General features: G+C 36.2%; 1 protein-coding gene across 2 annotated transcripts in view; it reads right to left on the bottom strand.

Moving 5' to 3' along the window:
* Window positions 1-6490: 6490 nt before the first annotated feature.
* Window positions 6491-27844, bottom strand: part of ERCC8 (ERCC excision repair 8, CSA ubiquitin ligase complex subunit) — a 64959-nt gene continuing 43605 nt past the window's right edge. For both annotated transcript variants that reach the window (XM_072605560.1, XM_072605561.1), the window contains 3 exons: window positions 23676-23873; window positions 17657-17740; window positions 6491-6693 (listed from right to left, as the gene is read on the bottom strand). In XM_072605560.1, the coding sequence (XP_072461661.1) occupies window positions 6625-6693; window positions 17657-17740; window positions 23676-23873 (351 nt within the window). In that variant the 3' untranslated portion in view covers window positions 6491-6624. The remainder of the gene's footprint in view (window positions 6694-17656; window positions 17741-23675; window positions 23874-27844) is intronic.

Genomic DNA, 27844 nt, shown 5'->3' with positions numbered 1-27844 from the left:
ATAGAAATCACTTGGTTATGGAAGAAATAAAACATACATACAATGTAAGTCACTGCAAACCTGTTTCTGCTCTCTATACTTACTGAAATGCTCAGCTTTATCTTTTGGTGTTTTTGAGTTACTTTCTGGGTATCGCTGTTCCCTAAGATCTTTGTAATTATTTTCATCACTTAAGAACGTAACCTGTGCCTCAAAGACTATTTGAACGGGACTCTCCACGTTAGTAGAGATTAATTATTAAATGATCCATAACTCTGTGAGGGGAAGATGAGAACTTGGGAGAGGAGAGATTCTGGTCTTTTGGCTTTCAGTTTTGAGGAGAAACAAGTGCTTCCACACTCTCTTCAGGTTCTTGAAAGGAATGACAGACTCTTAGAAAAAGTCACACCTCATTTATATCCCTCTCCCCAGCTTACCATTGTAGAGACCTGGGGGATTTTCCCCTTAGATGATATCTGGGTCTCCCTCTCTACCTTGGTTGAGCTGAGATCTCTCATTCCCACCAGGAAAGTGCATTCATACTGTATTGTCTGATAGAGATTTTTATGTGTGTACTGTCTATAATTTTTGTTTCATAAATGAATTTATTTGACTTCTTTCTGATCAAATGTCAATTTCACAATGAACACACATAGAAAATAGGAAATAGACCCATTTATCCAAAGATATAGTGAACAGAAATCAGAGGAAGTAAGTATACATAAGAAAATATATACCAGACAATATGCAGAGTGAAGGAGCTCTTCCAATGGGAGGGAGAAATCTCCACTCAACAGAGAGGGTGGAAAAAGGATGGGAGGAGGGAGGGGGAGAGAGAGTGAGGGGAAGAGAGAGAGACTGGGGAGGAGGAGGAGGAGGAGAGAGAGACAGAGAGACAGAGAGACAGAGACAGAGACACAGAGAGAGAAAGAAAGAGAGAGAGAGAGAGAGAGAGAGAGAGAGAGAGAGAGAGAGAGAGAGAGAGAGAGAGAGAGAGAGAGAGGAAGAGAGGGAGAGGGGAAGAGAGGGAGTGCACGAGTTCACCCAAGAGGAAATTTCCTAGTCTCTAGGTGGAGGGTTATTATTGAGGTGCTATCTCCTCTACATGTTACTTTGTTTCCTGGGTCTTTTTTTGCCTTCAGGGCCTTGAATAAAATTTGGAACCACTTGTCTCCTCTTTTAAAACTGGAAACCAGAAGACCAGGATTGCTCTTGTCTCCCTAACTCTGCCCCTCCCACTGGCACAGAACATTGAATAATCAATCTCTACCATTTGCGATATTCCACAACCACAGTCCCCCACATCTCCAAAGTCTAACTCTCTAAGATTACGTTCTAAGGCCAAGGATGGTTTGTGCCTTTGTTTATACTTCCAACTTTTAGCATAGAGCTTGGCACATAGTGCTTAATAAATGTTACTTGATTAATTTCTCACTTTTTTCTAGAGACTGTAGTTTCATTTTATTCTTTCTATCTATCTTGTTAATATCATTGGGTATATTGCTTTTCTGGTTCTGTTTACTTTTTCAGTTGATGTCTTTACACGTTTCTCTGAAAAACTCACATTCCTCATTCTTATGTTATTTTGCTGTCATAATATTTCATATTATTCACAATTTCTTTAGCCAGTCACCAAAGGATAGGCATCTACTTTTTTTCTCATTCTTTGCTACCACAATACATTTTATTATGAATATTTTGGTAAAATGGGACCTTATGTTCTGTTGTTGACCTTCCTGTGGGTATATGTCTGGCAATAGAGTCTCTGGATCAAAAGGCATAGACATTTTATTTACTTTCTTTTGGCACAGTTCTAAATTATTTCCCAGAATGATTCGCTCAATTTACAGCACTACCAGCAGCATATTAGAGTACTTACCTTCTTGAAGTACTTCCAACAGTCATTATATCAGCCTTGTAATCTTTGCCAATTTGCTGGTTATGAGGTGAGACCTTAGAATTATATTAATTTGCATTTCTCTTAAAAGTGATTTGGATACCTCTTTTATACTGTTGTTAATGATTTTCAGTTCTTCCACTGAGAATAGTTTGTTCAATTCCATTGACCACTCATTTATTGAAGGATGGATCTTCATTGTGTGTTTGAACTAAATCTCCATGTATCTTGGATATGAGACTTTATTAGAGAAAATTCATGCAAAGATTTTCTCACAAATGGTTTTTCTCCATATGCTGGATTTTGTTTGTGCAAAACTTTTCAATAGCGTGTAATCAAGATTATCTATTTTATCTACTGTGATCAATTCTGCCTCATGTCTAGTTAAGAACTTCATAGCTAAAGTTATAAAAGATTCCTTATAGGATTCTAGATCCAGAATTATTAGGAACTTTGTTGTTATCTGTTTCTGCTTTGTCCGACTCTTTGTGACTTCATTTGGGATTTTCTTGGCAAAGTTACTGTGTTTTGCCATTTTCTTCTCCAGGTCATTTGACAAATGAGGAAACTGAGGCAAACAGGGTAAAGTGACCTGCCCACACATCTAGTAAGTGTCTGAGGCTGACTTGAACTCACCAAGAAGAGTCTTCCAGACTTCAGGCTCAGAACATTCTGCTACTAGCTGCCTCATAAGGGATTTTAGAGACTATTTAGTCCAATCCATTCACTGCACAGATGATGAAAATGAGGCTCATCGAAGAGAAATAATTTGCCTAAGATTACACAGCTGGTAAGTGTCAGAGGGAGGATTCAAAGTTGGGTCTGCCAAGCTACTAATTTCCTCCTCTAGACTGTGCTACTCTGTTTGCATTCATTTTCTACCCAGCATTTTAAAAAAATTATCTGACTTGTACATTTCAGTCACCTATTCATTCATAACTTATGGTATAATGCTGTCTAATGCTAGTGTAAATCCACTTTTTTTTTGGTGAGGGGGAGGCACAAACTGCAATGTTTTTAAATTTTATTTATTTTTGGTTTTTTACAAACTGCAATTTCCCCAAGAATTCTTCAATATTAGAGACCTTTCCTAAGTAATTTCTAGTTTTGCCTTTAGAGTAGGAGAATACTGATGCCAATATTTTTATCTTTGACATGGCCATGACAAGGATAGTGCATGGGTAGTTCCATTGACAGGGATAGTGCATCCTGCGCACTAGGGGATTTCCAGCAATTCTGAAACTAGTGTGATTTCAGAAATCCAATTCATTTACATTTTACTTTCTTCTTACTGATTAGTTTGGCATTCCTTCCCCAACCTTGATTCTTTATCTTTCCCAGCCTAGATTAGTGTCTAGATCAAATTTTTTTTCTCCTACTACCCTCTAGTCTCTTAGCTTCTCACATTCTTTGTGGCACCCTCTTTTAATTTTACTTTATCTTCCTTATTTTTATCCTTTTACCATAACCTCTGAATCATTTTCCCTATTCACGGAATCATGTCCTCTTCTTCCTTATTTATTCTGAAGGCAGAGCTTGTAGAGTAACAAATTTGAGATCTTTCCTTGATCCCATTCCTGCTATTCCATTTATAGATCTTACCCCTTTCCTGTACACTTCCCTCTTGTGCATGCATTTAAGTTTTTGGTTTTGGTGCTTAAAAATATTTTTAAGTACCTTGTTTATAGAAATACTGATCCATGTACAGTAGTGTCATGTAAGGGACTACTTTGCACATCCAGTTGAGGCCTAGTATTACTCCCTTTCTGTTACCATCGTCACTTACTGTTCCTAAGGCCAGCATATATCTTTAGTTTTATGTCCCCTCTACCAACCTGGGTGCTGTCTGTCACTTGAAACCTGCATCTGGCTTTTCCTGGGATGTAATTCTTGGAAGCATGACTTCTTGAGGAGAGACTCCTGATAACCCTGTTTCTCCCAAATAGAACCCATCAAAAGGCTCCTTTACCATCTTTCTTCCCACGGGGATGTTTTTAATGTAATCTAATTTCCCTTTCTAGGATGAAATCTAAATCCAAGTCTCCCTATCCTACTCCCTTCCATTCATTGCTTTTAGCCTCCTTTCCCACAGTTCCCATCTTTTGCTTCACATCTCCCTACTTGAGTGACTTCTCATTAATTTGTTACTTCCCACCCTCAAAAAAGATTTGCTCACAGAGAAGTATAGGATTTAGTCCATATAACATTATTTAACTAAATTAATTTAGTCCATATAACATTAATTGTTTCTTCCTTCCCTTTACCTAATTCAAGAAACTTTTATATTTTTGTTGTCAACTAAGTTTCCATGTTTGAGGAAGATGACTCCATATTATCAAGCCATCTATTTTTTCATCTGAATGCCCTGAGGTGACATTTATACAAGGTATGAAAGGCTCATACAATAGCCTTTCCCAAAAGTCCTCTTTCCTAAACCACATCTCTATGCATCGTTCTTCAAACCTGTTCTTTATTCTGCCTGCTACTAGATGGATGGACTTGTGTGTTGAGCCCACAAACTCTCAGTAACTGACACTTCATATAAGGTTTCATGCCCAATACTCCTTAGGGTTTTAAGCCTGCTACATGAACATTTCCTTCTTCCACAACTGCTCCGGCCCTTTGCTACCTGTCAGTCTTTAATATCTTAGACCCTCTTTGTCTTTTTATCCCTCAATCCCCTTCAAACCAAACCCAATCAAAACACAATTGCTTATAAACATAAAAATTTATATCATTGCTTAGTTTTTTCTTCATAAGAGCTCTATTTTATTCTTTTTTCTCTTGCTCAGAGTATTTGCATGTCAAATATCCTGGCTATCTCTCCTTTTTTTTTTCATTGTAGGAATACCTCAAATGCCTCTCTTATTGAAAGTTGTTTTTTTTTCTTCACTGATGTTTAGGGTCAGCTTTGCAGGACCGGTTTCAACTTGATCTCCCCTCTTCCCCATTTTTGAATATTCTATTCTATTGTTTTCTCTAATTTCTTGCGACTGTGACTGTACAGTAAACCTGAGTAATTAGGAATGACACTCTTATAGCTGAAAGCTTTGTTTGCAGAATTTGTCCTTGAAATGGTCAAAGTAGTCACTATATTCCGGGGATTTCAAGCATTGAGTTTTTCCTCCTGATAGTGATCTGTATAAGCAATTCATCAGTACTTTATTGTCTATATTCAAGACACCTAGGCAGTTTTCTCATATTATAGTTTATATTAGTGTTACAATGGGGGGCAGGGGTACTGGTAGAATCTGGTCAAATGATTCCCCCCAAACAATTTGATGAAATTATCGAATGTAAGGATCATAGAATCATAGATCTAGAGTAGGTGGAAAGGACGTCAGAAGTTTAGTCCAACCTCCCTCCTTCCCCTCCTCCCCCCACCCCTTTTTTCAGATGAGGAAGGCTCAGGGACTGGCTGATTTAAAGGAAGTGTGAAGAAGTGGTTATACTTTATTCTTTTAGAAAATATGAAAACCTTTCATAATTTTTGTTTTTTAATTACATTTCTTTTTCAATCAACAAACATATGTGTGGGTTTTTTTTCTCCCTCTCATATTCCCCCCCTTCCTGGAAAAGAAAAGGATGACCCTTATAATAATATGTGGTCAAGTAAAACAAATTCTTACAATGGACAGGGAAGATCTTATATTCCATTAACCCTATGGGGCATTATAATCTACAGCTTTATAACTTCACTTCCAATCCCTGCATCTACCTAGATCAAAACTCCCTTCCTTGGCAACCACTTCTCTACATGTGTTTTCCCCTATTAGCATATAAACTCCTTGAGGGGAGGAAATTTTTGATTTTGTATTCACATGGTCCAGCACTGAGTAGACACTTAAGAAATACTTGATGACTAACATAAAGAAAATTTAAATATTAAATTGTTATGCCAAATATCTTTTTATTTCTTTGGAGGCAACTGGGGTTAAATGCGTTGCCTGGGATTACACAGTTAGTATCCTCAGTGGTATTTGAACTCAAGTCCTCCTGACTCCAGTGCCACCTAGCTGCTCCTAGGTCAAGTATCTTACTCCGCGTCACAAAGGAAGTCATAGTGAAGTCAAAATTGGAACTCAAGTCACTTTAATTATAGTTTTATATTGTAAGCAGTCCCATTATTTTGTTGCAAATTCCTTTAGGGCTGCAAGCATACAGTGCTTGGCAGTCATTCAATAAGTGTACACCATTCAAAAATGTTGGCTATTGTTTTTTCTCTCTTGATTAGTTTAAGAAATAGCAATCAAGCCTCCTTCGTGGTTGTGACATCTACATAATATTGCTTCACATTTCTATATCACCTTAGAGTTTACCAGATACTTTCCTCACAATATCTGTGTGAGGCTGTTAGTACCATTATTATTGTTCTCATTTTTTTAGGGAAGGGAACTGAATTTTAGTGAAGTCAAATGGCCAGCCTGTGGCAAACATCTAGGATGTGAATCCAGGCTTTCTGTTTACAAATCCAGTACACCTTCTACTCTCTCAAGAGAAGCATGTAAAGCAAAGAAAGGCAATCTCGTCAGCTGGTATTTTATTCTTATTTAAAATTTAACTTCATTTTTATTCATTTTGAACTTAAATACAAAAAAGACAAAAAAAAAGAGATTTCCATTTCCACTTCCATGTCATTAATATTTATTCTTACAACTTTGTAAAATGCATGGACAATAGAAAATTGTCTAAATTTTCAGATTCTCATCAATGGAGAGTACAAAGTCACTCATTCCATCAATTTAAATTCATCCTTCTTCATCACTGCTGCTCCATGCATCTTCAAATGCTGGATTTTTCTGTAAATGAGATACAACCTAGAAAAGAAAAGTTCTCATTTATTTTTTCCCTTAATTTACCATGATTGGAAGTGAAATCAGAAAGTAGCAAGTGAAATTATGTTTTAACTGCTCACACAAAAGATGAAGCTGATAAAGAAGAATCCCTAATTCAAAGGCAAGTTAAACTGTTAAAAGAGAAAATTAACACAGGCACCAAAAGTTGTTGGAGGCAAAAGTGATGAGATAATCAAGTAATATAGCTTATTTTTAAAAAAAACAAACATCAAAAATTATACACCCTTCAGAGTTACTTTTGGAAATTAATAGCCCCCTTATTTTAATGATTCTGTTACAGCTCAAAATATTTGTGGGGCTCCTCTTATGCAAATCTCATTGTAGCTTTTGGATTGTCCTCAAGGGAGAGGGATCCCCATTGTGAGAGAGTAAATTTGACCTTTGGAAATTGACAAAAGTGATCTGTTGCTGCATTGGGTGAATCAAGAGCATAGTCAAGCTGGGATATACTGTTTTTGGTAAAAATAAAGAAGAGAACAAAAGCAGGGTACAACTAAAATAATGACCACTGGAGTTGGAGGACCTGAGTTCAAATTTCACCTCTTACACATCTTGAGTAATCTCAGTCAAGCTACTTAACCTCCTTGTGGGTTCCAGTTTCCTTGTCTATAAAATGGAGTTAGACTAAGATGGCCTTTGAGGTCCCTTCCATCCCTAAATTTGTGAACCTAAGATCCAATTTTTAAAAAAAGATTCCTCTCCCTGCATGTCCTCCCCAGATAAATTTGAAAGGGCAGCTCGGTGGCGCAGTTGATAGTGCCAGACCTAGATTCAGGAATACTCATCTTTATGTGTTCAAATCTGGCCTGAGACACTTACTAGCTGTGTGACCCTGGGCAAGTCACTTAACCCTGTTTCCTCATCTCTATAATGAGCTAGAGAAGTAAATGGCCCTCCAAGTGCCCAAGGCACACCCCTCATTCCAGTATTTTTGCCAAGAAAACTCTAAATGGTGTCATGAAGAATCAGACACATCTGGAAAATGACTGAACAAAAACAACAAAGACATACTTGAAGGACAAGTTTTGTTGGAAATAAAGTCTAGATTGAGAAATGACAAAACAGAAAAAAAGTCTAGATCTGTTGTCTCTATTTCACATGGTCATTATCACATGCCTGGTTTAGTTTCCTAATCACCACACAGGACAATCTGGCTTAACTTTGTCCTCTTGAGTCTACGTTCCCAAAATGGTCAGACTCATCTTCTACATGCTCAGATGTTGCTATGTGATTCCACTGTTCACAAATCTTTTGTGGGTTCTTGCTGCCTACCAAGTGAAGTTCAAACTCTTCTGCCCAATACTCAATGCTCTCCACCATTTATCACCTTTCCTTTCCAGTCTTATCTCTTATATCCTTCCATATATGCTACACTCTGGTCAAACTGGATCCCTCTTGGCCCCCAAACATTGTCTGTGTTCTCCCTCTGTGCCTTTTCATACTTGTTTAAATGCCTTTAAAGTACAGTTCAAATATTCCCACTCTCCCGCCCTACTCTCCTCCCTCCAATTCCCTAATTTCCAACAGACATTAACAATTTCCTGGGCCTAACATATAGCATTCTGTTTTGGAATTTTCACGTGTTGATCATATGATGCTATGCTTTATAATTATTTGGGTTTCTTAACCCTCTGCAATAATCATTCCTCCCTTCACCACACTCTTTCTACCAAGCTTCAGACTTATACTGATTGATGCTTTTTTGGGGGCTATCAAAAAAATCAGCTCCTTTTGACTCATGTCTGCCCTCAACCAGAGTTTTGGGTAAAGCACGTAGACTAAAAAGCACTACATAAATGTGCATTATTAATGCTAACGATACTAACAAAAAACATTCTACATGTATATGTAATATAAAGTCCAAAGCTTAGTGAACACTGGAAAGAATGTGGGCTCTGAAGTCAGAGGATCTACTTTCAAATCCCACCTCTGAGCCTTACTTACTACTTGTGGGACAAGGAGAGAACTGCCCGACTTTTTTTAAAGTTTAATAGCATTTTACTTTTCCCCCCAGTTCCATGTCAAGAAAATTTTTAGCATTCATTTTTACAAGATTTTGAGTTCCAAATTTTTCTCCTTCTCTCCCTCCCCTCCCCTCTTCTGAAAGTGGCAGGCAGTTTGATATAGTTTATACATGTGCTATCATGTAAAAATATTTCCATATGAGTCACAGTAAAGAAGAAATAGATCAAAAGGAAAAAGAAAACATGAAAAAGAATAAAGTAAATTTAAAAAGTATGCTTTGATCTGCATTCAGAATCCATCAGTTCTTTATCTGGATGAGGACAGCATTTTCCTTCGTGAATCCTTTGTACTTGTCTTGCAAGGATCACCGTGTTGCTGAGAAGAGCTGAGTCATTCATAGTTGGTCATCACATAATGTTGCTGATACCGTGTACAATGTCTTTCTGGCTCTGGTCATTTCACTCTACATCAGTTCATACAACTCTTTGAGGATTTTCTGAAATCTGCCTGTTCATCATTTCTTATTGCACAACAGTATTCCATTATATTCATATACCACAGCTTTCCCCAAGTGATGGGCATCCCTTCAGTTTCCAATATTTTGCCACCATGAAAAGGGCTGCCATAAATATATTTGTACATGTAGGTCCTTTTCCCTTTTTTATGATCTCTTTAAGATAGAGACCTAGTAGTGGTATTGCTGGATCAAAGAGTACGCACAGTTCCAAACTGCTCTCCATAATGGCTGGATCAGTTCACAACTCCACCAAAAATCAGTGTCCCAATTTTCCAATATCCTCTCCAACACTTATCATTTTCCCTTTTTGTCATATTAGCCAATCTGATAGGTGTGACGTAGTATCTCAGAGTTGTTTTAATTTGCATTTCTCTAATCAAAAGTGATTTAGAGCACTTCTTCATATGCCTGTAGCTTTGAGTTCTTTACCTGAAAACTGTCTGTTCATATCTTCTGATCATTTATCAATTGGGGAATGTCTTACGTTCTCATAAATTTGACTCAGTTTTCTATATATTTGAAAGATGAGACCTTTATCAGAGACACTTGCTGTAATGATTGTTTCTCAGCTTTCTGTTCTTCTTCTAATCCTGATTGCATTGGGTTTGCTTATACAAAAGCTTTTTAATTTAATATAATCAAAATAATCTATTTTACATTTTGTAATGCTATTCCTTGTTTGGTCATGAATTCTTTTCTCCTCCCCCCACTCCCCTGCCCCCAATCTGACAGGCAGATGATTCCTTGCTCTTCTAATCTGTTGATGGTATCACCCTTTATATCTAAATCATGCTCCCAGCTGCCTGACTTCTTGAGGCTTCATTTTCTTTCTCTGCCTAACTGAGGAGATGGGATGGCCTTTGATGCTCCTTTTAGCTCTAGATATGTGATCCTATCTATGGAGGTTGTTTGACCTCTTTCCACTCTCCTTTAATAAAATCTGCAATAAATTATTAATTTCTGGCAGGTCTGAGAAGTTAGCAAAAGGTGATATGATTTGTTATTCATGTAGGTACCCTTACCTGCAGAATTAAAATGAGTCAGCATTGACAATAGATATCTTTTTTCCTTTTCTGTTTATCATTATAAAAATTTACTTTGTCCTTCTTCCTGTCCCATACCACACAAAAATAAACCCACAATAATCCAATACCTCCATGAAAAATTTATAGTTGGACAGAGATTGCAAATTTCTAGAAGGCAGAGATTATGTCCTTAGATAATGTTAAATAGCATCTTAAATTGCTAATTAAAAAGCACAGGGAATTGTTTGTTTTTCAGGGTCCTTGGGCATTACTGTCAGAAAGCATCTAGAATATTCAATTCTGTCAACACCTTTGTGATTGTGTGTGTTTGTCATTCCTTGCTGAAGAAGACCATGCCATCAGAGAAATAATGACATGACTTGCACTTGATTTTGTTTTGAAGAAGGGAGGGCTGTGCAGTGACCAGCCTCACTTCTCCTCCAGAGTCATCTGAATCCAGTGACCAGATATTCATCAGGATGACTGGAGATGACCCAGGATGAGGCAACTGGGGTTAAGTGACTTGCCCAAGGTCACACTGCTTGTGAGTGTTAAGCGTCTGAGGTGAGATTTCAACTCAGGTCTTCCTGACTCCTGCACTGGCCCACCTAGCTGTCCCACACACCTTTGTGATAAGGTGTATAAGGATATAATGTAGTTAAATAATTCTACATGTACTATCTTTTAGGTGAGTTTTCTACTTTAGAGCATTAATTAATAATAAATAAAATAAATAATAAATTAATGTAGTCTAGACTTAAAACTATAGAAAGCCCTTTGCCATTTCAGTTTTAAAATGTAATTTCTACCATCAGTACAAATATTACCTGATTTACAAAACTGAAATGTTAACAATCTCAATCCTCATGATTTTATGCCATTGAAAAAACACTGTCCCTTTAAAATAGAGTTAAATTGTTTACTTGTTACATACATTCTCCTAATTTCAACGGGCATCAGCTCAATGCCTGAAATAAATTTCATTAATTTGCTGCTTCTTTTACCAGCTAGACCCCATGTGGCCAACTTGAAGAGGACACAGACAAGAATTACAGAGGATGAGGAGGGTGGGATGGCTTACTATCTGCATCATTTGAGGGAACTTTCAAATGGATGATATTACCAATCCATTTGAGAACTGAGACCTTCTTCCTTCTGGTATCTTAATTTTTTTTATATGTAGAAATTTAGGTTTCTGAAAGTTTCTAAGTAGGCAGATGGTTCTGTTCTTGCCCTTGGTGAAAAGTGTAACCCAAAGAGTCTAGGGTGATGACACATGTAAAACGATGTGGCTGCTGAACGTGGGCAGAGCCAACTGATGGTAAAAATTCCTACAGATCTAAACAGTTTTGGAATCTATGTGAGATGCTGGAAGTGCAGCCCTGGGTGGAGGGCCTATTCTTTATACATACCTACAAGACATTCATATTCTTACTATAATGCCTACAACCATAGGAATCTTTCAAAGTAAAAATGCTAATGAATATAACTAATTCATTTTAATATAGTATGGCATATGACAATGAAAGTCACTATGAAGTTTTAACAATCTAATAGGAAAAATTTACAAGGGGACTGTGTTTTCATGCCTAAAACTGAAAGCCATCAAGTATGACTTGTTTTATTTTTTCCCTATTCTATCCTCTGCTTGTTTTGCTTTATTTCTGCTGTTTCTATAAATGAAATGTCTTCAAGTAAGCACTGGAAAAGAGATTTTACTCTCAGAAGTGCTAATATAATTGCATAACTGGGAAATAAACAGAAACCATCAGAGACATACAGCTTTTTACTAATTTAAGCAATTTAATTTTCTTCCAATATTCTTTTTATACATAAGTCATAGTAGATTTACTTTTAATTTATTTTTATTGTCTTCATTTGGCAAGCTATTCTTATGCTATTTAATGTGGTCTACCGCGTTATAACTTGGATTTAATATATATAGTAGTTCTAGCACAGTGGGATATCCTTATTAAATAATAATGTAAAATAAATGGTTAACCTAAATTATTTGACTATATTTTCTTCTTCCAAAGTAGAAAATTCACTCATTTGAGGCAGCTGTATGCTAAAACTGATCAAACCATAATAAACCAAATTAGACAGGTGTTAAAATCTGTAAGTAGTCATGTGGCATTTGGCCAGCCACTTGAAAATTCATCAACATGTGCTTTCTTCCTCTCTTTCATTTGGGATAAGGCCAAGACAAAACAATTCACAAACTCAGTATTATGGCCAAGTATCTCAGTTACAAATTTAGCTATGAAATATATTAAGTCAATAGTTGCAAAAAATGCTAACATCCACACAGACAGTATATTACTACAAAAATTCTCTTTCATCCTGACTGTGTAAATAATGTTATTTTCATTTAAGAACTAAATGCATGAATACATTTTATAGTAACAAACATTGTTCTGTAGCAAATTTTACTTCAATTTTATTTTATAGAAATAGATTTAGTTTTAAATGTATCCTAAGTAAAACTTAATTTAACTAACAAAGATCAGTTTCTAATTGTGATCATTTGTATTATTAAATACTTTTTTCAGATATTAGGTCTTAATTCAGAAATTTAGCAGTGTCCAGATAACTAATTAGTATTATTTGGTGAAATGACTTTTGGTGAGTAAGACTATATTTTAAAAAGTGGAAAAAACATATGCTACTGTTTCCTGAGACTGATGGCATAATCTTTAGATGGGATTGATGCTTAATAAATGTTGAAGGAATGAACGAATGAACAAATGACATTTTGTTACCGTGCATTCATTCAAATCATTAAAGGTAAATAGCAAATCACTTTGGAAGACTGGGTACTCTGAAACTTTATTAGTCTTAAAAAGTTTCTTCAAAAGACATGAAAAAAACATGAAAAGAACCTGGAAAAATGTTAATCCATGCTAAATAATCAGAGAAATGCAAATGAAAACAACTTTGAGGTTATAACCTCCATGCCCATTCAGCCACCAAAGATGCTAAAAGATGGGGGGAAACTCATTGCTGGAGGGAACGTGAAAAGAAACGCCCATTTATTTACTCACAGCTAGTATAACTGTGAATTGGCTCAATCATTATAAAAAGCAAATTTAAAACTATGTAAGAAAAGTTCCCAAACTGTTCAAACTCTTTGACTTGGAGATTCCCATTACTGGAGGAAGATCATTGATAGCAAGAAAAACCTCATATGCATGCTTACTTCTGGCCTATCTCTTTTACATTTTATCCCATAGATCCGCCAGACTGATTTTCACAGTACTTCACATTTCATCTTAAATATTAGAGCTAGTTAAATCAAAAACAGTGTTTATTACATACAAACAACTTCAATCTACCTCTCATTAAATTGGTTTCTTGATCCCAGTAAGCTACAGAAGAAATATACTACTTGGAAAATGCATGCTACCTTCTCCTAAACCCTTGTTCTTAATGAGTCCTACCTAACCCTGGCTTGCCCCTTTTCTTAACTCAGCTTGTTAGACCTTCTGGAATAGGAATTCTAGTGTTAACAAATTCTTTATTAATCTCAAACTTTTCTTCAACAATTCCTCAATCTTCTAAGGTGAAACCTAGATTTTTCCTGGGGATACCATATCCTGTGTAATCCTGACCCCAAGTGGCTACCCATTCTCTCATTCCTCCTGATTCACAAGGCCTGGATGAGGGGTATTTGAAAACTTTTTGTTATCTACTGCCACCAGACTATTCTTCTGCCACCAGATATCCCTTTGATATCTGTGCAAATTGTTTTTTCATTACCATGCATTCATTCAAAGTGAATCATTAAAGGTAAGGGGCAAATCACTTTGGAAGACTGGGGTACTCTGAAACTTTATTAGTCTTAAAAAGTTTCTTCAAAAGACATGAAAAAAACATGAAAAGAACCTGGAAAAATGTTAATCCATACTAATAATCAGAGAAATGCAAATGAAAACAACTTTGAGGTTATAACCTCCATGCCCATTCAGCCACCAAAGATGCTTTTTTTTTTCTTATGTTACTCTATTAATTTCCTAAATGACTAAGGCCTTTATCACCATCTGGAACCACAGTCCCCGGGACATCAGTACTCATGTTATCCCTTCTAATACTGAGTTCATAAAATTCCTTCACTTCCTCAGTTCCAATAATCTCACCCCTGCTTTCCATTTCAGCTTCATACCTTTATAGTCTCACTTTAGATCTTGATATTTTATAATACTGTAGCATCCTCCAAGACACTGAATTTTAAAATTCCATTCTCTAGTACTGTTAGCAACAACAACTGACATTTATATAACACTTTGTATAAATGGTCTCATTTGATTCTTGCAACTATCTTTGAAGTAGGTACTATAGCTCTTATCTCCATTTTATAGATGAGGAAACTGACATCCAAACGGTTAAGTGATTTCTTTCTGGGCACACAACTACTAAGTGTCAAAGGTATGACTGGGATTCTAGGTCATTCCTGACTCTTTTAAGTACAGAGCTATTTTCATTATACCATACATATTACCTTTAAACTGCCACTAATCTGCCTACCTCTCACACACTATGTGTCGCTACAATTACTGTGTCATTCTAGTACATCTCCCCAATTTGAGTCTTATTTGCATTAAAACTCAGTTATGACCCTTGTGGTGTGTCACTAACGATGTGCTAACTACCACCCTAAGATACCTTTTCCCTTGGACTTTCCCTCTAAGACTTTAATAATTTTCGGTGAAGGTGTTGACTTGCATTAGCAGAGAGAATTTTAATGTTATCCCTCTCCCTACATCTATATATGCTAAGCTACCACCAGGCTATAAGTTCCCTAACGGAAGAGAAAGCACTTTATTTGTCTTGGTACCTCCCTTCACAACTACCACAGTGCCTTAAAAAATAAGGGATTAGTATATATTTGGTGAATTGAACTGGATTCCACTTTAAATTTTGTTATAGGAACTTTAAAAAAAAAACACCAAAAGCATATGAGGGAACTAACGGAAAAACAAAAAAACAAAAATAAAATTGGCAGCTGGCCTCTGATATGGAGTCTTACATGCAAGAGCAGGCTTACATCTGGATTTTTTAAGGTAATTTCTTTCCCCCTCACCACCAGAAAATTAAATCAAACTCTAGTAATTCTTTGAGTCTATAGTACACTTAAACCTGAGGTTGAAACAGGTGATAAGAGAAACAAAGTGTAACAATGCAGCAACCTAGGCAGTACACAAAAAGGGTGTAAATATTACATATGCCATCATGATTTACTTTAAAATTTAGACAAGAATTAAGATACATTAATGTACTAGAACCACTATTAAGAGGAGAAACTTTAAAAACACAGAAGATACTGAAACTCGATTCATTAATATCATTGAATTTTAAAATGGAAGGGCTCTATCGATCAGTGGTCTCCCAAAGCGGGCACTGTGGCCTGATCACAGGAAAGGTGAATGACTCAGTGTGGAAATAGGAGTCACAACACAGGGTGTGCGGGTAAATATTTAACAACTAGCTCTCAAAAAAAAAGTTTATATGCATTGTATCATTAACGTTTTCTCTATCAGTTTCTCAAGTTTAGATAATCAACAAGACAATCAAGTTCTGATTTGTAGCATTTGCTGATTTCTGAGGTGTGAATGTTCAGACTAAAGCTCTAACAACTTGACTCCCCTAAGGTGCAAACTGTTTGGGGCTGGCTGCAACATAACCCTGAAACATACCACTCTTCCAGCGACAGCTTGAGGCTTATCTTGAAAACAACCACACCGCCCCTTAACCACGCTCCCCAAAATTCAATCCCTTCCCCTAGCTACGTAAACTACCAGTATTTTCCCTTTTGAGTCAGTAATTAACTCCCCTGAGCAGTTATAACCTTACCATATTACCCAAGCATTGACTGGTGAAATATATTTTGGGTAGGTTGGATTAAGTTTCTTAGTATGGATTGGTGGTAACCCAAGCACAGATCTCATTACATTCTCTTTTCCCCCAAACTTATCCACTCTTCTTCCTAATTTCCTTTTCAGGTAGAGGACATACCCATCTTCCAGATACCTAGTTTTGCAAAATGTATATCATCTACCACTGTCAAGTTACATCTGATTAGATAAAATTGATTAGTTGCTGGATCTTGACCCTTCTACCTCCACAGCATTTCTCCTGAGCCTCTTGACTCCGAGAGCCACCACCTTAGTTCAGGCCACTGTTCTTGTCTTCTATCTCTCTTTTTAATACATTTTTCCACACAGCTGCTAAGGCGAATTTCCTAAAGTTAAAGTCTGATCATGCCATTCAAACAACTCTGGTGGCTCCCTATTGATTCTAGGGTCAAATGTTATTTTATCTTTATCTCATTCTTTTAAAATGACTATATTTGCTTAAGTTTTATAACATGCATAATTAAAAGTACTCTGGTTTCTGGAGGACAGAGTCCACCAGATTAGCACTGGATCCCTTTCCCCAGTGCCCCAGTTAGATTCTTGCTCAGATCTCAATGGGATCTATCTTTCCTAATGGCTGTGGGCATGGCTGCTCTAGGCCCCTGGCTATGGGATGAACATGGATGCTTAAAACCATTGCTACCTTTCCTGATGATGCACCTTAACGACCACCAGATCTGCAGCTGAACTCTCTTTTGTGTTGTCTCCCTCAAATTGAATATGAGCTCTTTGAGAATTGGAATTATCTCACTTTTCTAGCTGTACACATTGTATGGCACATAATAAGCACTTAAGTGTTTTTCCATTCCAATCCACTAGTATAGTAGCATGTGAATATAATTCATAAATATAAACATATGGGCATAGGATGGAAAATATTTTTTTTTATAAAAATGGATGCACAATTAACAAAATTTGGAGCCCACTGATCTAGGCTGCCACTCACATTTTATGGATCAGGAAAGGAAGTCCAGGGAAACTAAGTGAATTGCTCAAGATCATATGGGTAGTGGAAGAGCTTAAAGCAGAGCCCCAGAACTCAGAAGACTCTTCATTCAGACCAGTGCTCTTTTTTAATAAAAGATAATCTAGCCTAAAATGACAGATTTTTAGCCTCTTCTAATACATCTTACTACTATGAATACTATAAACGTATAGCTACTAGAATAACTTGACTACTTATCAGGTAAGCAATGCTGAATTACGTAGGGATAGAGATTAGACCTGTGATTTCATTGGCACAGGGAGCTCTCAGGTGAGGAAACTCTCTCTCTACCAATACATGCTAACATTTTCTTCTTCAATTTTGATGATCACAGAGCTGCCTAGGGCACTGAAAGTTTAAGTAACTTGCTCAGGGGTCACAAAGTCTGTATAGGTCAGGGTTGGGACTTGAACTTACATATTCCTGGCTTGGAGGATGACTTATAAAAAACAAAATACTAAAATTTGTTCACCTAATTCTTAACTATTTAAATTTTACAACTGGTAAAAAGCATACTTACCTCATCATCTTCATTGGGGAGGGGTTCACGCAAAGCTGGCACCCAAGCAAGAATATTGCAATCTCTGCTGCCACTATAAAGTTCCTATGATACAGAATACAAAGATGTGACAGAGGAGAATGTTAAGATTTAGAATCAATCTGAAATTGGCTAGTATTTCCCCATATTTTTAAAATGTAGAATTCTTTTTTTAATCTTTGATAGAAACCTTTATTTTTAAAAAAATATATTCATTTTATTTATTTTTAATGCTCTACAATCACTACCAAAAAATCTAGATTTTTTTCCCCCTCCCGACGCCCCACCATCTCCCTCCCTCCCCAAGATGGCATATAATTCTATACAGTATCTACACATACATTCCTGTTGAATACATTTTCATTATAGTCATGCTGTGGAGAATAACTAAAATAAATGGGAGAAATCATATAACAAACCAAAACACAATACACTCACACTCTCACACACACACACACACACACACACACACACACACACACACACACACACAAAATGATCTGCTACATTCTGCAATTGAATTCCACAGATCTTTCTCTGAATGTGGAAAGCATTTTGCCTTAGAAGACCACTGGGAATTTTTTTTTTAAATGTCTTTGCATTGCTATGAAGATCCAAAGCTACCAGAAAAAACTCTTGCACTGTGGTAATTGCTATGCACACAATTCTCCTGGTTCTGATCCTTTCACTCAGCATCAGATCATATAAGTCTTCCAGGGCTCTCTGAAGTCTTCTTGTTCATCATTTCTTATGGTGCAATAGTATTCCATTACATTCATATACCATAATTTATTCAGCCATTCCCCAATTGATGGGCATCCCCTTGATTTCCAGTTTTTGGCAACTACAAAGAGTGCTGCTATTAATATTTCTGCACATGTGGGACCCTATCCCATTTTTATGATCTCTTGGTGATACAGTCCTAGTAGCCATATTGCTGGGTCTAAGGGTATGCACATTTTTGTAGCCCTTTGGCCATAGTTCCAAATTGCTCTCCAGAATGGTTGGATGAGCTCACAGCTCCACCAACAATGAATTAGTATTCCAACTCTCCCACATCCTCTCCAACATTTATCATTTATTTTCTTGTTCTATCATGTTTGCCAATCTAATAGGTGTGATGTGGCACCTCAGACTTATTTTGATTTGCATCTCTCTAATCAAAAGTGATTTAGAGCATTTTTTCATATGATTACAGATATCTTTAATTTCTTCCTCTGAAAATTGCCTGTTCATATCCTTTGATCATTTATCAATTGGGGAATGGCTTGTATTGTTGTACATTTGACTCAGTTCTCCATACATTCTAGAAATGAGGCCTTTATTCCTGAGATTAGCTATAAAACTTTTCCCCCAATATACCACATCCCTCCGAATTTTAGTTGCATTGGATTTGGTTGTGCAAAAACTTTTCAGTTTAATGTAATCAAAATTATCCATCTTGCATTTCAGAATGCTTTCTCTCTCTTCTTTAGTTAAAAATTCTTCCCTTTCCATAAATCTGATAAATACACTATTTATTGCTCCTCTGGTTTGTCCAGAGGACATCTTCTGGTATCAATCTTTATATCTAGATCATGTACCCATTTGGACTTTATTCTTGTGTATGGTGTCAGGCATGGGTCTATGCCTAGTTTCTGCCATACTGTTATGCAGTTTTCCCAGCAATTTTTGTCAAACGGTGAGTTCTTATCCCAGAAGCTGGGGTCTTTGGGTTTATCAAACAGGAGATTGCTATATTCGTACTGAATAATAGTGGTGATAATGGACATCCTTGTTTCACCCCTGATCTTATTGGAAATGCACGTAGCTTATCTCCATTGCATATAATGCTTGTTGATGGTTTTAAGTAGATACTGCTTATTATTTTATGGAAAGTTCTCTTTATTCCTATGTTCTCCAGTGTTTTTAATAGGAATGGGTGTTGTATTTTGTCGAAAGCTTTTTTTGCATCTATTGAGATAATCATGTGGTTTTTGTTAGTTTTGTTGTTGATATGATTGATAATGCTAATAGTTTTCCTAATATTGAACCAGCCTTGCATTCCTGGTATGAATCGTAACTGATCATGATGTATTATTCTCGTGATAAGATGTATTTGGTTTGCTAAAATCTTATTTAAAATTTTTGCATCTATATTCATTAGAGAAATTGGTCTATAATTTTCTTTCTCTGTTTTGTCTCTTCCTGGTTTAGGTATCAAAACCATATTTGTATCATAAAAATAATTTGGGAGGACTCTTTTTTCCCCAATTTTCAAAAATAGTCTATATAGTACTGGAATTAACTGCTCTTTAAATGTCTGATAGAATTCATTTGCAAATCCATCTGGCCCTGGAGGTTTTTTCCTAGGGAATTCATTGGTGGCTTCAATTTCGTTTTCTGAGATGGGGTTGTTTAAGTATTCAACTTCTTCTGTTAATCTGGGCAATTTGTATTTTTTAAAATACTCATCATCTCATTTAGATTGTTGAATTTGTGGGCATAAAAAAATGCAGAATTCTTAAGACAATAGTTCTATGATGCCTGAAAAAGTTATATTATCGACATTGAATTATATCCTTTTTCAAACTATCTTTTTGTCCATTTATTTACCAGATTCTGCAGAAAAAGAGATTTTTCTTACCAAAAGAAAAAATGGAAACAATATCATAAATCTCAGGTGGAAAGTATTTTCCATCCTTTTTTGACTCAGGTATTAAAGGATACTCTTTGGGTACCATAAGAGGCAAACATAAAATGAATGCACATTAAATAGACTACTATTTGAATTACTATTCAATAGACTAACTACTATTCAGGCAGCAAGGTGGCCCAGTGGGCTTAGAGTTAAAAAGACTTATTTCCCTGAGTTCAAATCTGCCACTTACTGGCTTGTGTGTGACCCTTGGCAAATCTGCAAAATGAGCTGGAGAAGAAAACGGCAAATCACTTCATTATCTTTGCCAAGAATACCCCAAATGGGGTAATGAAGAGTTGGACGTGACTGAACAACAAAATTCCTATCTGTATCCTAGTCACAGCAGTCTGAGAGAAGCATGTACTCAGCTGGAAGAAGAGAGCACTGCTTTTCCAATTAAAAAGACTTTGCTGGGTATTAAAAAAAAAAAAAAGAAAAAAAAGGAAAAGATATGCAGTATGAAACAAAACCAGAGCACAACCTTCACAAACAGCATTTAGAACTCCTGAGTGGCATGTGATACTTGTGTCTCTCTTGAAGTTCAATGCTAATTTTTATGTGTGAATACGAGAACATTATTTTATAAGAGATGGCACAAAAAGTTTTAAAGTATAAATTTCAATTTAATTCTAAAAAAATAAAAGCTTACAGAAAAGCTGAGTACAGAAAAGCAAAAATGAAACAGTCTCTACCCTCAATGACATCATGTTCTAATGGGAAGAAACAACATGCACACAGGTAGGTAAATGCAAAATTGGTAAACATACACACTTATACTAGGTCTGTGATTTCTTGATATAGTGAAGTCCCAATGAGGAAACACCCTCTATTAATGCAGATTAGCATCTGCTTGGCAACTTCAACATCTTAGAGCACCCACTAGGTTAAGGGGCTTGCTAAGGGTCACAAAGACAATGCTGATCAGGGGTAAGAATCAAACCCAGTTCTTTCTGATTCAGAGGCCAGATATTTCTCCACTATGCCAAGCTGTCTCTCTTCAAAATATAAACAAAAAATAATTTCTGGACATGGGCAGAATAGAATGCTAAAAAATTGGGGATTTGTGTAGAATGTGGTCTTTGAATGTCCCATCAAACGTCACTTTCCCATTGAGGGGAATTAGGGATTTAAAAAGGCAGAAGTGAGAATGGGGACAGTTTATGTGAAGGAATAAAGTCAGGCTATGGAGTTAAGGCACAGCATATCAGGCACGGGTTATTAGAAGTAGGTTAGGTTAGCTGGAAGGCAGAATGCATGTGAAATCAGCCTGGAAATATAAGTTGGAACAGACCATGAAGGGTACTACATATCAAACAAAGCTCACATTTTATCAGAGGCAGAAGGGAGCCCCTGAGGATCATTGAACAGAGAAATGACAAGGGTAAACTTGATGCTTTAGGAACACCAGTTTGGCACTTGTATGGAAGATGGCTCGGAAGGGAGGGAATGTGGGGTTATATAATTGGCAACAGGGAAGAGGTAATTGCAATGGACCAGATGAGGGGAGAAAGACCTGAGCAGCGTAGTAACTGTGAGTAGAGATGGAAAAGGAAGAGGGGAAGAGATGAAGGGAGGGGGGAGGGAAGAAGAGAAGAAAGGAGGGAAGGAAGGAGGGAAAGAGAGAAGAGTGAAAGGGAAGAAGAGGGGAAAGGAGGAGAGAAGGGAGGGAAAGAGAGAGGGAAAGATAGAAGAGAGATAAGAGGAAAGAAGGAAGAGAAGGAGGTAAGAAAAGAGGAAAAGAAGAAGGAAATAGACATTTATTAAGCACCTACCAGACCCTGTGCTATGTCCTTTACAAATATTATCTCATTTGAGTCTCACAAATTTGGCAGTTAGGTGCAATTATTAACCCCATTTTACATTTGAGAAAACTGAGGTAAACAAGGAGGTCACACTTGAACTCAGGTCTTCTGGACTCCAGGCTCAGCATTCTACCCTCTATATCACCTAGCTGTCTCTAAATGATTGCCTTCCTTTGTGTCTTACTATTAAAATGAGAAATGTTATTTTAAACAGTTAAATAATGCACTTATTCATATTGTCTTTCATTTGGGGATCTTGAAACTCTCAGGGTTGATGTGGCTTCATCAGATGGGTAGGGTGAGAGTAATTAAAACAAAAGGAAGAAATTAAGCACATCGGTCCTAATAAGGTGGATAAGATAATACGTATTAGTAATAAAAGTCACTGGGACATACTTACTAGAATGGCAAACAAATCTTAGAGTAAAACCAGTTACTATCTTCATCAATTTATATTTGTTGAAGATGTATACATGTGCTCTATAAAAACCCTTATCTTTGCTCTCAAGACCTTACAAAATAAGAGCACTCACTAAATATAAAACATATAACAAGAAGTAAAAGCCACAATTCAGTGGACTGGAATGCTGAGGTCTTTTTTTACAGGGACTGGAAAACAAATATCATTTGCTTAAAATGTTTGATTTCAGGGAGAAAACCCACCAAGACTTCTCTTTAAAAAAACATCTCAAAAAGAAATGTCTGCATTAGTATATTTTTCTCTTTATATGTTTATAACTATATTCCTCTTCAGGAATCACAAAGGAATCTATGGGGAAGAGATATTTGGCTAAGGGATAAAGCAAGGAAGGGAAGATATCTTAGTCACAATCTGCCTCAAAGGCGGGACAATGTGGAGAAGGCAATGTTTAAAATTCAAGAAGTTAGGGAATCAGGACAGCTAGATATGACTTAAACACAAAAATAATCTAAACTGTCAGCAGGAAATATATAAATACCACTACATCACAAACACTGTATGTAGAAAAACTTAGTAAAATTGCTAGTGATATGTTGCGCTCCCACATGGCATATCAGGAGATACTGCAACAATATTTCATAGCCCTGCTGGAAGGGAAAGTTTGGGGACATAGTTAATCCCTTGAGTGAGTAAGAATAAAATGTGAGAAAGAGAAAAGCTCATATTGAAAAAACATTGCATGGAGTCAAATAGCTAGTTGTTGAAAAAAATCAATCAAATAACCCTAAAGAAATATTTTTATTTTTATTTATAATTATCCCATTCCCTCCCCTAAAGACTACTTATAGGAAAATACCTTCAGCAAAAACCAGTAACAGTAAGATTATTAATTGCCAAATAAATGGAGTCCATATGCAAAGGAAAGTTAATTTTTTCCAATTAAGTCATACACTATTATCTTAAATATATCTATGTTTCTAACTTAAGTCTAGTTTCCAATTCGAATTTTAGAGGACCAAATCACAATCCACTATTTTATGCACAACTGGTCTGGCAAGCTGCCTGAGCATTTTAAATTCCCTTAAGTATTTCACTTACCTGGAAATTAGGTTGAAATACACAGCAGTCAACAGTATTATAATGTCCCCTAAGCATAGTTATCAGTTCTCCCGAGTAAACTGTATAAACAGCAATGGTGCTACCATATGGTACAAAGACAAATTCTGGACTGCAGCCATGAGAGATAGTAAATTTCAATCCTTTTCTACTTTCATTACAGACTTTACCATAGTTTACCTGCAAGAGTCAAGAACACAGAAAATTAGTTATTACCTGCTTCTAAATAATTTGATATATTTTAAAATATGAACATTTAATTGTTTTCATAGCTATTACTTGAAAAAATATTCTTCCACTTAAAACATCCTTTACCATAATGGCCAGTTTTATCAATTTAAATTAAATTTCACTCAGGTGACTCTTGTTTTTTTCAGAAAATAATCGATACCATTTTACAATCTCATTAAGAAAACCAATATCATTAAGACAAATTGATATTAAGTATCAGGATACATAAATAAAACCAATTCTCAATTATTCAAGAAAACATTCAGGCTACTTAGTTCTCTTATATCTGGCCTCATGATGTGTTAACTCCTCCACTAGAGGGTTTAAGTGATTACAGTCTTCACGAGGTTTGCTGGGACAAAGATTGAACCCAATGGATACAAACTGGGGAACAATCTGTGGATTTATTTTATTTACATTTACTTTTCCTCTGGCTATAATGATCCATCTTTAGCTGGACAGTGAGTGGGGAGAAGTGAGGAAGTAATACAAATACTAAGCCTCAAAAGAATACTTTGAAAATTTGGAGGGATACTATTAGTATACTTGTTCTTTACCGACCACTTAGAATAAAATGTCACAAAATGTACTTTGGAACTTGTGGAATGAAGTAAATCCATAAGAAAATTTGGCCCGATCCTTCTCTTTCAGTTCTGCAGGTGCCTCCCCACAAGGCAGAAAGGAAGTCTTTTCTGTCCTGACAGAATCTCAGCTGCACGGCAGTGGCTCTGCCCTGCTGCCTCATCTGGTCACTCAGATTATGGGCAAAAGCTTATAAATGTCATGTTGAAGACTGCCCGATTTCTAACACTTTCTGGAGAGTTAACAGGATATTCATGTTGCCAACTCTCTCCCAAATCCCCAAAGAACTATGCCATGGTAGTCAACTTCTAATTTTTGTTTTGGCCCTTTGAATCAGAACTACAACTTCTTTGGTCTGGTTTTGTCTCTGCTGGTACAGATGACATCTCTTCTGCTTTCTTATTCCATTCAGTTCTCAACAATGTTTTCCCATCAGTCCTCCATAGAACCTCATCCCAAAGTACTAGACATTCTCATTCTATTATTGTATCTTAGAAATATGAATATTCCATTTCAGATGTCAATCTGTTTTCACCCATTCTTGCTATCTAGCTATCTTTTCCTAGCCATAAATATTGATTTAAGGGGGGAAAACACCCAAGACTTCTCTTAAAAAAAAATCTCAAAAAGAAATGTCTGCATTAGTCAAGTTATGTCAATTCTTGACTCTCAAGTTCAAAGTGTTAAAATGCTACAAGTTGCTTATGCTCACTATACATCTCTCCACTGCCCTTTGAGTAATATAATTTGCCATTAAAATTCTGCTAAAAATCAGTGGTTCATGATTTACAGTCAGGAGAATAGTGGTGTTAAAGGGACAGGCTCTGGTGGTGGGTGAAGGGTACTGCATTCTTTCTAAAATGTAATCCAGTTGATTTCTTCCTTTTCTCAAATTTTAGATGAAGCTCATCATGCATCTGCAGTACCTGTCCAAGATACAAGAGTCTCCAGGGTATGACTGAGGAGTTAGGAAGCTAGGGGTGGAGGAAGTTATAAAAAGTCAGTGTCAAAAGTACAGCGATAGTAGCTGTTCACAAGTAGGAGGATATTTATGAATAATAGCAAGGAAGACCCAAAGCAAAGATATGTACCTAAATATCTAATGATCTAGATGGATCTATATTGATGTCTCTATACCAAGTCCTAAGGAATTCTTTTTTACTGGGAATTTGTATAGTATTTGAATAAGAAATATAGTTGTGGTGCTAAAAAAAATGTATACACACACACATATGTGTGTGTCTGTATCTGCATATGTATGCATGTATACATGTATATGTGTGTATATATGCATATGTGTGTATACATATATGCATATGTATATGTGTGTGTATATAAATATACATATATATATTTATAAAAAACCAGTAATGCTGACCTAATGATTAGTCAAATAAGACCCCAGAAACACAGGAAATTCAGTGAGGTTGCTTTAAATCCCACAGCATGCTTCAAAATATTCTGTTGAGATTATTCTCTTTTCCTCAGCTGGCAGAGACTGTACTCTTGTCTCTGTCATTGACTGGTACACGATCCTGGACAAGTCACTTTTCTTTTCTTTGCTTCAATTTCTTCATTTGTTAAATCAAAAGGTTGGACAAAATGAGCTCTGAGTTTCCACTTCATACTAAAATTCACCCAGTTGTATGTAAGTTCCTTGAGGACAGGAACAGTTTTATTTTTGTTTCTACATCACTAGTGTTTCACCCAGTGCCCTTCTGTAAGGCAGACATTTAAAAGATGTTTGATGACTTAAAGTTCTAGAAATGTTCAAGAATGAAAATGACAAAATATTTCAATCCCAAGGTACACTAAGTTGACTTTCAGGAGAATGATCTTGAAAAACAATGTAAATATAAAAGAACACTTACAGCACATTTATGGTATTTTGGGCCATTGTGTGGCTACAGTAAGGCAACGAGGCTTTTAAAATAGATACATAAAAATTCACATATAGCACTGTGGTTTTTACTACTAAATAATGTTAATTTCCTTGTTTTTTTAGATGTCAATGTCTCATGCTTATTGATTATAAAGGTCTGTGGCAGGATACTATTTAGAAAAAAAATAAAGACCTAAAATTTTATGACAAAGGAGTCTCACTAGACAGGTGGAGGATGACAAGTATAGAATGTGGCAATCTCTGACCTTGGCACATCACCCACAAATGTACCACCTCCATGTTCAAGAATTCCAAAATCCCTTTATCTGACCATAGTCTATTGGCTTTCCACATCTCCCACCCATTACCTGACTCTTCATTCACACTATGACATCAATCTTTTGACCTTTCAGTTCTTTCCAAGGCCAATTCCGCTGCACTAGACACTCTTCTCTTTTCCGTATATCTTGATCTTTTGGTGAACTGGTTCAACTCTATACTGTCCTTGAGTCCCTAGCCTCCTTATCATTTTATTGATTGTGTCCTGCCAAGTCTCAGCTTTAGATCATTCCTACCATCCACTACCTTTTCTCCTACATACATGCTGCTAAATGATGGTAGAGGAAGTCACTCAATCATTCTGACTGGGTCCACTAAAAACGTTACAAAACCTCAACTGGGCCCTCACTGCTGCTAGGCGATCCTTTATGCAACTCCCTTATCAACTCACTATCCCAGTCTCCATAGTAGCTTTTCTGAACTTTTTCATCCCTCTCTAACCTCCATGGAGAATAATGCTGTCAGATGTAGCTCTCTTGGGTCTCTTTTGCTGAAATGTTTGTCTTTGTTATAGGGAGAGTTCAATGTGGTGGGGAACTATAACATGAATGACTATGATGTTAAAAAAAAACCAAAACAACCAAAGGGTATACATTTTTAAAATGGAGAGGAAAACAGCAAACTGGAGAAAAGGAGGAGAGAAAAGATGGAAAGGGCATGGGAAATTCAGAGGTACACAAAAAAATGTATGAAATGACATTATAATTTTGATTTTTCCTGGATGCTTAAGTGATAAAAGAATCAATAGTTTAAAAAAAAAGAAATTGATGAGTTTATCCTTGAATGACTTATCTAATATTAAGGTAACTTAGCTACAAATACAGACAGTTCCCTCTTTTGTGTCACAATATGTTCCTATAAACCACACCATAAAATAGATTGTGATTTACCCACAATAACAGTGTAATTAGAAAAGTATTCCTGAGTCAGGACTCTGCCCTAAATAAATAAAAGATCTGATTAATAATGTATCATAAGTACAGTAATACATCTATAAGTTACTATAATAATTTGAAAAGGCAAAATTAAATTACAAATTTTACAAAACACTCATAAACTATACCTACTGATAACATAACATTTCCCAATAGGCTACAACATGTAATTGTGCCTATTA

Source organism: Notamacropus eugenii, chromosome 4, assembly GCF_028372415.1.
Source record: "Notamacropus eugenii isolate mMacEug1 chromosome 4, mMacEug1.pri_v2, whole genome shotgun sequence".
In the NCBI taxonomy this organism is placed as follows: domain Eukaryota; kingdom Metazoa; phylum Chordata; class Mammalia; order Diprotodontia; family Macropodidae; genus Notamacropus; species Notamacropus eugenii.
This window is presented reverse-complemented; position numbering and strand designations above follow the sequence as displayed.